This window comes from Lipomyces chichibuensis (assembly GCF_038497645.1).
Source record: "Lipomyces chichibuensis strain CBS 12929 unplaced genomic scaffold V1513scaffold_27, whole genome shotgun sequence".
Classification (NCBI taxonomy): Eukaryota; Fungi; Ascomycota; class Lipomycetes; order Lipomycetales; family Lipomycetaceae; genus Lipomyces; species Lipomyces chichibuensis.
The window spans coordinates 161,747-175,201 of NW_027117479.1; the positions used below are offsets into that span (position 1 = coordinate 161,747).

At 46.4% G+C, this 13,455-nt stretch overlaps 6 protein-coding genes across 6 annotated transcripts; 4 read left to right on the plus strand and 2 right to left on the minus strand.

The window, feature by feature from the left end:
* The first annotated feature begins 1,866 nt into the window (after positions 1-1,866).
* Positions 1,867-3,821, plus strand: V1513DRAFT_150753 (uncharacterized protein). The gene is made up of 3 exons (XM_066894235.1): positions 1,867-2,139; positions 2,207-2,372; positions 2,427-3,821. The coding sequence occupies exons 1-3, from the start codon at positions 1,966-1,968 to the stop codon at positions 3,488-3,490; spliced, it is 1,404 nt and encodes a 467-aa protein (XP_066752393.1). The 5' UTR covers positions 1,867-1,965; the 3' UTR covers positions 3,491-3,821.
* Positions 3,822-4,201: 380 nt separating this feature from the next.
* On the minus strand, positions 4,202-4,890 carry V1513DRAFT_382206 (increased loss of mitochondrial DNA protein 1; the record flags this gene model as incomplete). The annotated part of the gene is made up of 3 exons (XM_066895098.1): positions 4,202-4,401; positions 4,524-4,647; positions 4,756-4,890. 3 exons carry the CDS (start codon positions 4,888-4,890, stop codon positions 4,202-4,204), a joined length of 459 nt encoding a protein of 152 aa, XP_066752394.1.
* A 155-nt stretch (positions 4,891-5,045) lies between these two features.
* Positions 5,046-5,697, plus strand: V1513DRAFT_151210 (uncharacterized protein). Its single transcript, XM_066894236.1, has 4 exons — positions 5,046-5,142; positions 5,221-5,370; positions 5,427-5,503; positions 5,553-5,697. Exons 1-4 carry the CDS (start codon positions 5,131-5,133, stop codon positions 5,599-5,601), a joined length of 288 nt encoding a protein of 95 aa, XP_066752395.1. The 5' UTR covers positions 5,046-5,130; the 3' UTR covers positions 5,602-5,697.
* On the plus strand, positions 5,639-6,412 carry V1513DRAFT_382255 (uncharacterized protein; the record flags this gene model as incomplete). Its single annotated transcript, XM_066895101.1, has 4 exons — positions 5,639-5,885; positions 5,937-6,004; positions 6,058-6,226; positions 6,285-6,412. 4 exons carry the CDS (start codon positions 5,639-5,641, stop codon positions 6,410-6,412), a joined length of 612 nt encoding a protein of 203 aa, XP_066752396.1.
* A 1,104-nt stretch (positions 6,413-7,516) lies between these two features.
* On the plus strand, positions 7,517-9,795 carry V1513DRAFT_465571 (X-domain of DnaJ-containing-domain-containing protein). The gene is made up of 8 exons (XM_066900044.1): positions 7,517-7,786; positions 7,885-7,903; positions 7,962-8,036; positions 8,098-8,152; positions 8,208-8,754; positions 8,814-8,909; positions 8,970-9,323; positions 9,375-9,795. The coding sequence occupies exons 1-8, from the start codon at positions 7,622-7,624 to the stop codon at positions 9,522-9,524; spliced, it is 1,461 nt and encodes a 486-aa protein (XP_066752397.1). The 5' UTR covers positions 7,517-7,621; the 3' UTR covers positions 9,525-9,795.
* On the minus strand, positions 9,703-13,096 carry V1513DRAFT_402724 (glycoside hydrolase superfamily). Its single transcript, XM_066895540.1, has 7 exons — positions 12,217-13,096; positions 11,835-12,162; positions 11,442-11,787; positions 11,302-11,386; positions 11,053-11,248; positions 10,243-11,001; positions 9,703-10,190 (listed from the first exon to the last, which is right to left on the minus strand). Exons 1-7 carry the CDS (start codon positions 12,919-12,921, stop codon positions 9,991-9,993), a joined length of 2,619 nt encoding a protein of 872 aa, XP_066752398.1. The 5' UTR covers positions 12,922-13,096; the 3' UTR covers positions 9,703-9,990.
* Between the last annotated feature and the right edge of the window lie 359 nt (positions 13,097-13,455).

A 13,455-nucleotide genomic window follows, 5' to 3' on the forward strand; every position in this document is an offset into this window, starting at 1 on the left:
TTACAGTAAGTTGCCATATTTACGATCAATATTTATCTGATGTTCGCTTTTGTCATATGTAATATGGTTTGCGGCGGTCTGCATTGTTGTGGTCGGACAATCGCAGGCTTACTGCATGCTGTTGTTCAAATCATGTCCGAGTGTAATGCAGTGCAGTATGACCCGATAGACTTTCGCAATCCATTGATTCGGATCGGAGCAGTTTCTAGCTGTTCAATGCTTCAGACGTAATGTGCCGATATCGAATATCAGTTGCAAAAATCGTAGCGTCCACATATGTTATGTAGCCGCACTATTTTAAATAGCGCTCTGGTAAAGAAGCCTTAGTCAGATAATGCCTTCGAAGTATCCAACTATCACCTGACGGTCTAACAGTGGGTGCATGCGACGCGATAATACTTTCGGGACTATTACATGGTGCCATTCGTTTGCAATACGCTCTGCCTGACTGCGTGAAAACTATGCCGGTTGCATCTCATCTATGGCACTCTGGCGACAAAGCGTGATAGTATCATAAGTACATTCCATTTTGCGTAACTTTTTAGCATTAGCACGGCATGCACTTGCATTTATATACTGACATGTCCTATAGGCGACATGAATTTTGCAGCGTTGTGTTGTTGATATACTATGGTGTTACGGACCATCTGCAGATAGATTGATTATTCGACAATTGCAAGGATAATCGATGAAGTCGATACTAGTATTCATTGTTTGCATTGGATCAGATAAGCTAAGATACATACGAAAAATCCAATTAGTTACTTTCAGAGACTCAGATCCGACCAGTACCTACATGCATTAGCTGAGCCATTGATTACCTGCAACCATGCATTCATTGTAGGTAATATGACATCGTTTGTGTAAAGATATTTTGCTTCTGGGAGACATTGGAGGCCATGGCCAATGTTGCACCATATGCCCATGCATCGCTCCATATAGCCGCACATATAAAACGTTGGAACTCGTACACAAACACATACCGCGTTGTCAAGCTGTCAAGCAGTGAAGCACTCAAGCCAGAGCTCACGTGGAGATAATGGGTGACTTCCCGTAAACTCTTTCGCGCAACCAGACTTAAGCTATCGAATTCATAGATCTGGCAGTTACGTAAGCAACGTTTCAACTTTCAAGGTAAATTCTGCGATTTTGTAAATTTCCCGGAAGGCAGCCCAATGAATGCTAAACATTGTCTGTCTCAGCAAACTATCTTATTAATTCACCAAAATACTGCTGATCCCATGCTCTGATGTTATTTCTCGCACCGCAAGTTATCAGCACGTGACGACAGCGAATGGTGAGAGCGCTAACCTTAATGGGGTAACGTTTGTAAGCGTCAATTCGACACGTGCCTGAAGATCCAGGCGCTAGACTGGCACGAGACCGGCACGAGACCGGCACGGCAGCAATTCCCCCATTACACGTGATTTTAATGTAACATTAGGGTTTCGTATCTTGGCTATGGTGCATCGGCTCGAAGGCTTCTAGAACGCTGGCTGCAAACCTCTTCGGCCGATCACTGCCGCAACGGGTTAGTGTGGTGCGGCGCATTCGGTTCGGTGAGTGCAATTTCGCGGATTCGTCTCGTCTATCTACAACATTAAATAGATAACAACCAATGGACAACAGCAAGCAGTATGAGTCGCAAGAACCAAACTTCAGCTCTACTTTATGTAGCTGTTAAATATGCTATACATACCATTGCTATTATTGCGAGCGCCAGTATAGTTCGCAATGCATCAATGCGGGGCAGGTGGGGTAGATAACTTAGATGTGAGGTCTAGCGCCGGTCCAGAGAAGTTTAAAATCGAAATGAACAGAGAAGCAGCAACTCAGTGCGGCAGATCGCCGCAGTTGACGTTCTTTTGCGGTTCTGGCACACTCTGTTAAGGTGGGGCTAGCAGGTGGGGTCATTCTTTTCGCCTGTTTCTTTGCTGTTCAGTCACCTACAAGTGAACTCTTCCCATGAGTTATATCGCACCTCCTCTAAGGCCAACCATCCTACCACCTCGTGCAGACTCGAAAACGTTTCAGTCATCACTACAAAGCTGCAGGTCGGCTGTCTCAATGCACACAACGACCTCAGTCAAGCGCACCAAGAGCGCTCCTCGATCGCGAAACGGATGCTGGACCTGCCGAGTAAGTTTATACATCTACGTCTACACCACGGCTTCGGCAACTTGAGTCTTAATATCTTATCTCCTAGAACCGCAAAGTGAAGTGCGACGAGGCACAACCAAAATGCACTCCTTGCACTCGTCTCGGCGTCGTCTGTGATTACACGCGCCAAATCAGCTACAAGGACGACACACCCAAGATCTTGAGAAAGATGGCGAAATTGATCGACACCGCCGGATGCCCAGTTTATGATCGTAAGTCATAGGGAGATGTTTGATATCAGCTTCTCTCCATCTAATAGCTGATAGCAACCGCGAAAAAAATCTTTCAACCCTACCACCATTACCTAGAGCGAGACTATGAAGAGGAACACGACAATGGCTTCGTTGTCCACTGTATCAGTGACTATGTCCCCTACAGCCCGAGCTCGTCTACTGGCGACAGCAATATGTCCCGCGCGCACCGCCTGGGCTCCAGGGCCAGCGGTGGCTCTGATCCTGACGGGGACGGCGACTGGGACGAGGACGAGGACGAGGACAACGAGGAATATTACCACAAGTCACGACGGTCCCGCACCGTCCAGGACGATCTCACGTCACATAATGTGGCCCGCAGTCTCAGCCAGCTTTGGCCGCGACTCGTGCAACCCATCAGTGCACATACGAGAGAAGTCAAATTCGCATTTGACATATGCGTCAGCACTACTCCACGCCGGTCTCAGTTTCCTCCGCCAGAAGATTTTGGCGTCACTGATGGCACATTGCGGACCGAGCGACATAACGAGAGCAGCCCGTCCTTGAACGAGGCAAAGTGTGACACTCCCTGTTATTATAGCAGCGCGCAGGGCCAGGAGCACTCGCTCGACCATCAGTCGAGCTACAGTCGCCAAGCCATTACACCTGATTGGTCGTCGTCAAGTTCGACTCGTTCGAGCTTGTCAATGCCGCCGTTTTCACTCCCTGATACCTACCACGAACACTCGACAATCTCGATCGCGAGCGAGCCAGGGGAAAACATGCGTTCGTTCAACACGAGTGTGAACCACATGTTCATGCATGTGCTGCCAACCGCGTGGTCGCAGCATCACTTACCCCAGCACCAGCCCCAGCACAATGCTCAGGATCAGGCTCCATACCAGCCATTCAAGTCCGAGCCAGGCGACTTTTCTGGACTAGTAGAGGAAGAAGACAACGTTTTGCTCTACTATCTGCGCCAGTGCTACTCAAGAACAGACAGCGCAACCACAATTGCGAGCACTACCTCCAGGAACGAGCAGCAGAATTCGCTCCCGCTAATCTTCCCCATCGGGCAACAGCTCAGCCTGCCAGAGTTCCCGCATCACTCAGCCTTCCATCCAAGCTTCTGGACTTAGAGGGCTAGCAATTTATTTCACTAAAATCCTGACTGAATCAAACATTTTTAATGTTGGAGCTGGGCTGAATTTCTCGAAAAATCGCAAAGCTTCATGACGACTTCGTTCTCTTCTTCCTTGTACATACACTACAACTGTGCTTGTCTATATTACAGCGTTCTTGATTCTTCTTGGAATAGCTGGCTTTTCCATATGGTCGTTTGCTTAGATTGCCAATTTCACTAGTTACCGGCGTATGTGAATGTCTGCTGAAAGGATATGATGGCTCATTGAAACATGTCGTTATGTCTTGTACTGACGTTTGCAAGATCTGTGTGTACGGACTGAGTGAGCTTCATAAGCGCCTGCTGCTATATGTATTCTTCCGGTCTGACATCACCTAGGACACACCGCAACCACATCTGCAAATTGCCTTAGAGAAGCGTTTTCCTACATGCTTTACTCGCTCTACTGTTGTTACCTTCACAGCCGCTCGCTCGAACTCCTTTTAATCTCGTTCATTGGTTTATTAACTATTGATTCCCGGCCAATTATTTAATATGTACAAAGTTATAGAGCACCTGTTCATGATGAAGATTGAGACGGAAGGAGAAAGCTGTGATGAGGCTGATGTAACTTCATAGAAGTCCAACGAACTGTGGCGCCATGCTCATTATATTGGTCCTGCCATTTCCCATTCTATGAAGTCGTGTCGAAAACGAGCTGTAATGACTATTCAAGCTGACCTTGCGGACTGTGCGTTTGAGCCGGTGTAGGTCTCTCTTCTCGTAATGTCAGAAACAACCAAAACTGCAACACGACCTCCACAAAACTCAGCGCGAAGACCATTGAGTTCGAAATTGCCATATTTGATCCGGGCGTCAGGTAAGCGAACCCACTAACCGTAAATGCGAGCATCAATCTGAACGGCACTGCAAGTATCCATGTGGTGTTAGACTCTTGACTCATCATAACAGCACTCCATCACAAGAAGTTGTCACACTCCCACGTGCGTCATGCCTGGTGTAAACCGCAAATTATAGTATTTACGTACCCGCTACTTCTAGAAACTTCGGATTCGGTGTGACAATTGTTGCGAGATCAGAGATGCCAACATAGAGGAGCAGGATCGCGATAAGTCCAACAGCTGGATCGTCTTCTTTGAATTCGGTGTCCGGCTACAATTCACTTACTTAGCACATATATACACCGCTAAGCGAACACAGGGACAATGACCGTCAAGGAATGACAGTTGTAGACGCGTCATGTATGTGAAAGGGACTCACCAATCTCATCGCGCGACCTAGGATAAACACAAACCCATGACCAGACACTTCCGCCGGATTCGTGAGCAACTTGTACACAATCGCATTTAAAAAAGTAAAGTGCAAGATACAGATATTCTTGGATGACAGAAGCATATCGGTGATCACGAATGCATGCGCGTTTGTAGTGGCATAACTGGGCACCTTAAGGATTCAGGAGACGTGTCTGCCGTTCATCCCGTCTACAATGGCCGGGTAACTCGCAACGAAAAGGTGCCCCGCAATTTTCGGCCGGCCCTCCAAACCGCTCGGGCGGGGACGGGTAACTTGGATTTATCTCACTGCCAACTTACATAGTAGGTCCTTCGACTTTTGTGCAATTGATATCGAGTGGCAATGTCCTTCTCTGTGAGTATATTTAGTCAATTTTGCGATGTCGCATCAAGTCAGACAGCAAGGCAGACAGAAATATTGATATCGACATAGCGTCTAGTCCGTTTCATTTCGACCGACGGCAAGACTTACGTCGGCGACGCCATCCTTCCGGCATTCACCTACGACGCTCGCAAGGCTACTCATGCAAATGTCATTGCCGGCGATGTGTTTGGCGAGTACAAGATTACCAATGAGAAGAAAGTACGTGAGCGTTTATGTTATGTCACTGACTGATAGCGGGATTAACGTACTGGTAGGAAATAAAGAAGTTGTTGGCACCGTTGGCGTGGGAGCAGATTCCTACCGTCAGGCTTTTGGGCTTGAATTATGCAAAGTAAGTGGACATGGGTCCGGATGTCGTTCTAAATACTAACATGTTGCAGGCACGCAATGGAGGTTGGTGTTCGTTATCGCAAGGAGAAAATTATCTGATTTCCGTAACTAACACATCGACCGCAACCAGATCAAAATGCCAAAGCCAACCTACCCAGTTTTGTTCTTCAAGCCAATAACTGCAATCGGTGGACCCACTGACGTCATCCCAGTCCCCAAAATTGCCCAGATCGACAACGAGACGGATTACGAGTGTGAGCTAGTCATTGTTATCGGCAAGAAAGCTCTGAATGTCTCGGAGGCTGATGCATTGGATTACGTGCTTGGGTATGCTGTTGGTAATGATGTCTCGCAGCGGGCTTGGCAGATTAAGAAGGGTGGTGGTAAGTATGAAGAGATATGCGGATCGGAAATGGTCGACTTATAGTATGCAGGACAGTGGTCTGTCGGTAAGATGTTTGACGGATGGGCGCCATTTGGTCCAGCTATTGTGTCTTCGAAGGTATGTCGCGGCAACTCCTTCTAGACAGATCATGATCCTGATGACCGCTCTAGATCATCACGAACCCCCAGCACCTACGCATCTCCACTAAAATCAACGGTCAGACAGTCCAGTCCGAGAACACTTCCGACCAGATTTTCGGCGTTGCAAAGACCATCGCGTTTCTCAGTCAAGGCACAACCCTTCTCCCTGGCGACGTGATCTTCACAGGCACTCCATCCGGTATATATATATAGATAGCCGCGAATACTTATGACCATATGCTAATTGTAATGTACAGGTGTTGGCATGGGTCGCAAGCCTCAATACTGGCTCCGTAATGGCGATGTCGTCGAGATTGAGCTCGAAAATGTGGGCACAATTGTCAACAAGGTCGTGTATGAGAAGGACGTCAAGGCGAAGTTGTAGTTTGGGCTCTCGATTCACACGCATGGCATGTATATGGTTCTATATATTGGATTTGGCTTGTGCAGGTAGACATCTGAAGGCATGTATTTTACTCGATTGATAGAGGAACGCGATGCGCGTTTTCTAAGTCAGTGGACCTAGACAAACTTTTTAATGAATAGCAGGAATACAGGACGTCACACTGGGCCATATATAACTGAGCACTTGATTGTGGATACTCACAATCAGATATAACGCAGACGCAATGTGAACTGCTATTCTCCTCTGAACGACAGCACGCCGTCGAAAGTAAACAGAAACCCTGAAGGATCGGTCCAGACTGAGTCCAACCGGTGTAGCTTGGAGCTCTGAAGGTCACGATTATGTTTTCTGCATCTTCGACATTCAAAGTTCGGATAAGCGAGGAACGTCGCAGGCAGTCGTCATCCGCGATTCCCCTTTTTGCTCCTCCGACTTGTCACCGAAATAATACTTGAACGGGCACAGCTTGTGGTTTCCCTCTCTCGATGAACAGCAGTCTCGTCTGTTATCGAGCATGCTGCAACAACAGTCGCTTTGTAGATCGATTAGTAGAACCATGAACAGCTCCACAGTCGAAGAACCGGTTATCGTAGCCCCAGTTCACTATGTAAATGATTCAAATTTCCGTGATTGCCTTGATATCGATTACATATGTGCCAGCACTGTATCTCGAAAAAGGCGAATTTGACGGCGACATTCTAGGGGCGAGGTAGGAAGGTCGGCAAATACTTCAATGACGGTTTCATATTAGTGAGCGATAACGTTCCCTCTAGTTTTGGCGCTCTACCCGGGCCAGCTTATAGTATACGTAATCCAGCTTAAAACCTGTATATTATCAACTGACGAGGCTTATTCGTCACACGGACTACTACAACTCCTGGTAAATCCTTTTCAGACAAACTGAACACAACAGATGGCAAATCTGAAAACTATATATTTCAAATCTTAGATTCTCTTGTTCCAGTATTCTGTTACCAGGGTTTCATTACCACACTGGCCGGTAGAATTCTCACGTACAAAGCAGTCGTTACCCTGCCCTATCTGCAAGTTGAGAGCAATTCTTTATTTTAACAATCTAGGACTCAGTGTGGTTTTCGCCGATTTTCGTCAAGCTGGTTTATTATTATTAAATTTAGAAACGATATTCATCGCAGCAATAATAGAACAAGTCCAGTATTCGCCGTCGCCATGTCAAAAGCAGCCATAGTGGTGGACACCGCTTATTACGACTGTCTTGGAGTGTCCGCGGACGCCACTGCGTTGGAGATCAAGAAGGCGTACAGAAAGAAAGCTATTCTATTACATCCGGATAAAAACCCTAATGATGAGACCGCGCACGCGAAGTTTCAGGAGGTATGTTGTGTTTGGACCTCGTACGTTTAGGTGGGCGGTAACTGAATCGTCGACTTCCTGCGGACTGGTGCGGATGGCTAATTCGAGGTTTGGAATAGGTCGGAGAAGCGTACCAAGGTATTTACCGATGCGAGTGAGCGGGGATTGGTGTCGACGGGATTCTAATGTCGGACAGTTTTGAGTGATCCGCAGTTACGGAAACAGTATGATCAGTTTGGCAAGGATAAGGCGATGCCAGATGCCGGATTTGGTTCGTTTGTCCAGTTTATAACGGGCGTTTTATTCCGGGAGCTATTGTTAACGAGATATAGATGATCCTGCCGAGTTCTTTACGTCTATTTTTGGTGGAGAAGCGTTCTATGATCTGTATGACATGTGACAATATTTTTGTTCAGGCGTAGCACCGACTAACTTGCGACAGTATCGGCGAGCTCTCTCTTATTAAGGAGCTTACGAAGACGATTGAAATAACTCAGCTGGACGAGGAAGACGAGGTCTCCGTTAGATCCGATGCAACTGATGCACCATCATCCGAAGCTGCTCACGAAGCGCCGAGTAGGGCTACCGAGTCAAGTACGTCAGAGAAACCGAAGGGATATTCCACATTTGAGACTACGACTCCTGCAGCGCCAAAAGCGGCAGCTGCTGCTGCTGCTCCGACTTCTGAACCGTCATCGGGATCGTCTACGCCCAAGCCTGTTTTGGCACTACCATCCAGCGAAGGACATACTCCAGAGAAACATCCCTCGGTATCTGAGAAAGAGCACGAGAAGAAGAAGCCAGAGAAGAAGAAGAGCGGCTTAACTGCGGCGCAGCGTGCTGAGTTGGAGAAACTTGAAGCAGAGCGGAAGATTGCGAGACAGGAAAGGGTGCAGCATTTGACGAAGAAACTAATCGAACGGTTATCGGTTTATACCGAAACTGATCTGGCAGAGGATGTTAAGAGGTCTTTCTATCAGAAAACTGAGGTAAATCCTGCGCCTTTGAGACGGTAAATGGGCATATAAGATGCTGACAATATGATTAGTTTGAGCGGGAAAACTTGAAGATGGAGTCTTTCGGCATCGAGATATTACATGCTGTTGGATCAATATACTACCAGAAAGGTAATGCGTACAGAAAGGTGGGTATATCTTTTTTTCTGTTGATTGTACTGGGATCTGAGTCTGACAACTGTGCGCAGTCCTCAAAATACTTGGGTATGAATTCTTTCTTCAACAAAGTTAAGGAGAAGGGAACGATTGCGAAGGACACCTGGAATACTATATCGAGTGCGTTAGACGCACAATCGACAATACAGGATATGACAAAGGCGGAAGAGAAGGCAGGTGACAGCTGGACCGACGAGGTAAAGGCTGAATACGAGCGACGAGTTCTGGGCAAGATTCTTAACGCCGCCTGGAGCGGGTCTCGGTACGAGATCCAAGGTGTGCTCAGAGACGTCTGTGATCGCGTCTTAGAAGACAAGACAGTTCCGCCAAGGACGCGAATGCTTCGAGCTGAGGCACTTGAGACTATTGGAAAGATTTTCAGGACCGTAAGTTGGCTACGTGTGCATATATTGATGATTAGCAACTAATGTGCTCAGGCCGAACGAAATGCGGACGAAGATGAGGAGGCCCGAGCTTTCGAAGAACTGATGGCTGAGGCAGCGCAGAAGAAGAACAAAAAGTCCAAGAAGAAGGAAAAGTCTCCAACGTCGACGCCAGATGGCACTAAGTCGGGCATATTTGGTTAGCTGTTGACATTGCAGAAACGTGAATGTATTTGTCCGCTTATTTTCAAGGTGTTTGGCTTTCGTTTTCCTTATGTGTACGAATGTGTTGGAGTGTACGACTTTGCATTGCTTCAGTTTTGCTAATGCGTCTCGTGTAACATTATGTGGGTGTGGGTTTATAAACGCCTTTCAGTCTATGATTTGACCAAATTATGAGTAGCAATTTTATTCAGCGTAGATGATTATTACCACATCATGAGATGCCAGTTAACCCAATATATTCCGTAGAAATGAAATCTCAATAGCAAGCTAAGCAACCGATATCCCTGCCTGGTCCGCATATCAAGCCTTTCCATCACAACGCCATTCCACAGCAAAGTAAAACAATTATTATGAGAAAAAAATTTAAGAAAATAGGCACAGCAATTGACAAAATAGACACAGATAAAATTTCCAGTGGTTTAATGCAATTAAGTCTTGAGATATATCACGTAATGTAAAGTCGTAAAGACACCTCGTTCGACCATTTTGAGCTCAGATCCAGTTCCGTCCAAGCTTTGGTAAGATCAATCTTCAAGATATTGTCTTCACTTGAGACAGAAGACAAGGGCACTACAGATCCCTGAATCGTAATTAGAAGCTTAGTTATTGAAGTAGACAATGACCCTAAGTCCGACATATAAATGCCTATTAAGTATTAGCATTGGTGACTGGTAATTTGATAATGGGGTTGGCTTACCCAGAATGCCGAGTACTTTCAAATCAACATCCAATACGGCTCTGCCTTTACCTGGTACAGTAACCTTTTGCCACTCAACAGCAGCGGCGCCGGTAATGTTATTTAACAATCCCAAAGCACCAATTTTAAGGCTCCTGAACTGGGTCTTGACAGTGGCCAGTGGAGCAGCAGTAAAAATATCCCATTCGCTGTTTCCCAGCTTCGTGAGCATGAGGACATCTTCGTCATCATCTCCGCTCGATGAGGCATCAGGAACTGTGAATTCTGCAGTGTATCCGGTAATATATGAGCGTAGTACGTAATCCCCACCAGCGACAATGCCGGGGAGCATGGACTTCCTCACAGGCTCGCAGAAAGTAGAATTTTCATTCTCATGAATGTTAAATACCGCAAGCATACTGAATCCGCCAGTGCCTCCGACAAAGTTTGTTACAAATAGCAATCGCTTTTGGTTAAAGCCAAAATAAGGATCGAGAGCAGTCGCCACGCGAGAAGGTCTTAGAGCAACAGAATTTCCTCTGATAGTTTGTGCCTGAATCTGCGAGAGTACTTCCATATCATGGAAGCCCGCTATATCAGTGATATACACGGGTCCTCCAGAAAAGCATCTAGCAGCAGCATGTTGCATTGAATATGGCGGGATGTTAGTCATAAACATATCCCAGTCAGGAATCGCGTGCAGTAATGAAGTGAGAACGGTGTTCATAGAGTTGCAGTAAATATGCCAATGATGGCTGGATGGAATATTGGGGAAAAAATCTAAGTAATGTCAGACAGCAGTCATGATTAAGCTCAATACAAATCCACTACCATCAGAATTCCGCAGAGTCGGCTTTGGACTGGATGTCTGCAAGAGGGAGTAATAAAAGTATTGGGAGCTCATCGCCATACAATACGACACGCGACGGTAGAAATATCGCAATGAGTGGAGTTTGAGTGCATCTTGATACTCTTTGCGCACAAATGTGCCGGAGATACCATCACCTTCCAGATCATAGATGTGCATCTAGATCTGATCAATAAACTATTCATAAGCAATCAACAGAATAAGCGGTATACCTGGACATCTGCTTTCACTGCAGTTATTCCGGACGAATACAAGTACTTATAGAAGTCGTCATAGAAACGGTTAACATCATTCTCACTGTCTGTGGGTTACCATCTAATCGCGGGTAAGTCATAAATGCAATAAATCCTACCTGACAATGTATATGTCATCGTTATACACTCGGCATTTTGTCAAGTTATACTTCTTGCCCAATTCACCGTCGGGAGCGATACCGTTCCAGTACCCAAGCAAGGCATGCCAGACAGCTACATGCTTTATATACGGAAACGTAGATTTAATTGTGCTAACAGTATGCTTAAGACCGCCAGGAAATCTATCGTTGGCATCGAATTGCATGAGTTGGCGTTTGTCATTCGTGACCTGCCAGCCATCATCGAGAATCACAATTCCAACACGGATTCCGCGGTCATGCAGCTCTTGTAATGCTTTCATGACCTTCTCAAGGGAGACCTCAATGCCCATCGAGTTCCATGTGCCTGAACTGGTTAGTGGTACCCGCAGATAAACACATTTAAGAACTCACAGAAACCGAACAAATCCATCCACTGCTCGTACCAAGTGCCCAACACGGGTTCCGGATTCCCATCACTTAGAACGAGGTGCTCCTCCACGCTTTCAACTCTGTCAGGATCAGTAGCTGCAGGATCTTCAGGAACCAAGCTTCTAGTCAAAACACCGCGGAATGACTGGATCATAGTCCGCAATGAGTAGAGTGCAGCTTGAACTGCCTTTTGTGGATCTTTGCTTACTCCCACAAACGTCGAAAACGTCCGGTGCCCTGATGCATCGTTAAGAACATTTAGCCATAAATTTCCGGAATTATCGGATGACATATATATCGTGAGAAGATTCTACGGCTTTCTGTTAGTCTGGCCTATGAGCTGTGACTTGCGTACGTTTTATACCTTCATATTAGACAATGGCAAGACACAAATATGATAGCCATCTTTCCGCTGAAACAGAACCATAAAAGCCGGTCTATCAACAGAAAAAATATCTCTACCATGAACCGGGCCCATCCAAGATGTCTGAATGCGCACCAATGACAAATACTGCCGCATCTCTGATGGCTTACCCAATTTCACATTCGTAGTCTTTCCGCGTATAGGCGCAGCAATGCCAGTCACTTTATATACTTTTGAATCGATTACTTCACTCATAAGCTCGGAGTCTTCCAGCTCCTCAGATACGTCGCCGAATAGTGACGAGAATGTAGGATAGTCACGGTAAGGAACAGTTAATAGCAGCACATGACCGTTGCTGCCACAGTGTCCACACCAATTCCAGTCACGATTATCAAATCGATATCTAGCGGTAAACTCAATGGAGTCCGCATTTAGGGGAGGCACGAACTTGACTAGAAATCGGTGGACTTTTTCGTCGCCGAACCGCTTCGACGCGCACAACGGGACATTGCGAGTGTCGAGAGCGAACGGACTAGCGATCCATTCAACGTTGTTGCTGCTCCACCACAGTTCAAGTTGAAAGGTGGATGGTAATTTAGAAGACACTGGGGTCGTGATATAAGCACTAAATTCTAGGATTCTCGACTTCGCACACGTCACCGACGACAGTGGGGGGTCGAGAGATACTGAAAGTAAGATAGCCATGCCGTTAGACTGATTCCATCCACCAATAGCATCAACAAGCAACAGGCACAATATATGTATTCAGTTTCAACCAACTAACAACAGATTCAAAAGTTCAATCAATTTTGCAGCTGGATCCAGGTTGTGAGCTTCTATCATATCACCGATATTGATCCAGCCTGGTGCAGTATACCCAACTGGGTCAGGGGTAGGGTTTCACGATTTAGAGGGTCATACGTAGCTGCGGCGGTCCTTTTACAGTAATATGCCATCTGGTCCCGCGCCTCTCGGGATATGAATTACCTAAGGATCCAAATAGATCGACAGCTGGTGCATTTAATTAAGTCATACAGTTGTAACCAGCATCAAGAGGTCGCGATATGTCCTAGGTTAAGATGTGGGGAACTGTGCCGAGCTCGTCATTGATTGCACATCTATCCCACTTGACGGATGTTCGGTCGAGCCGCACCACGGGACATATTTTGGAAAATTGACGTGAGCATGACCCGACGGCAGAGGTCGAATGAGAGAACCACCATTGGACGTTATTGAGAT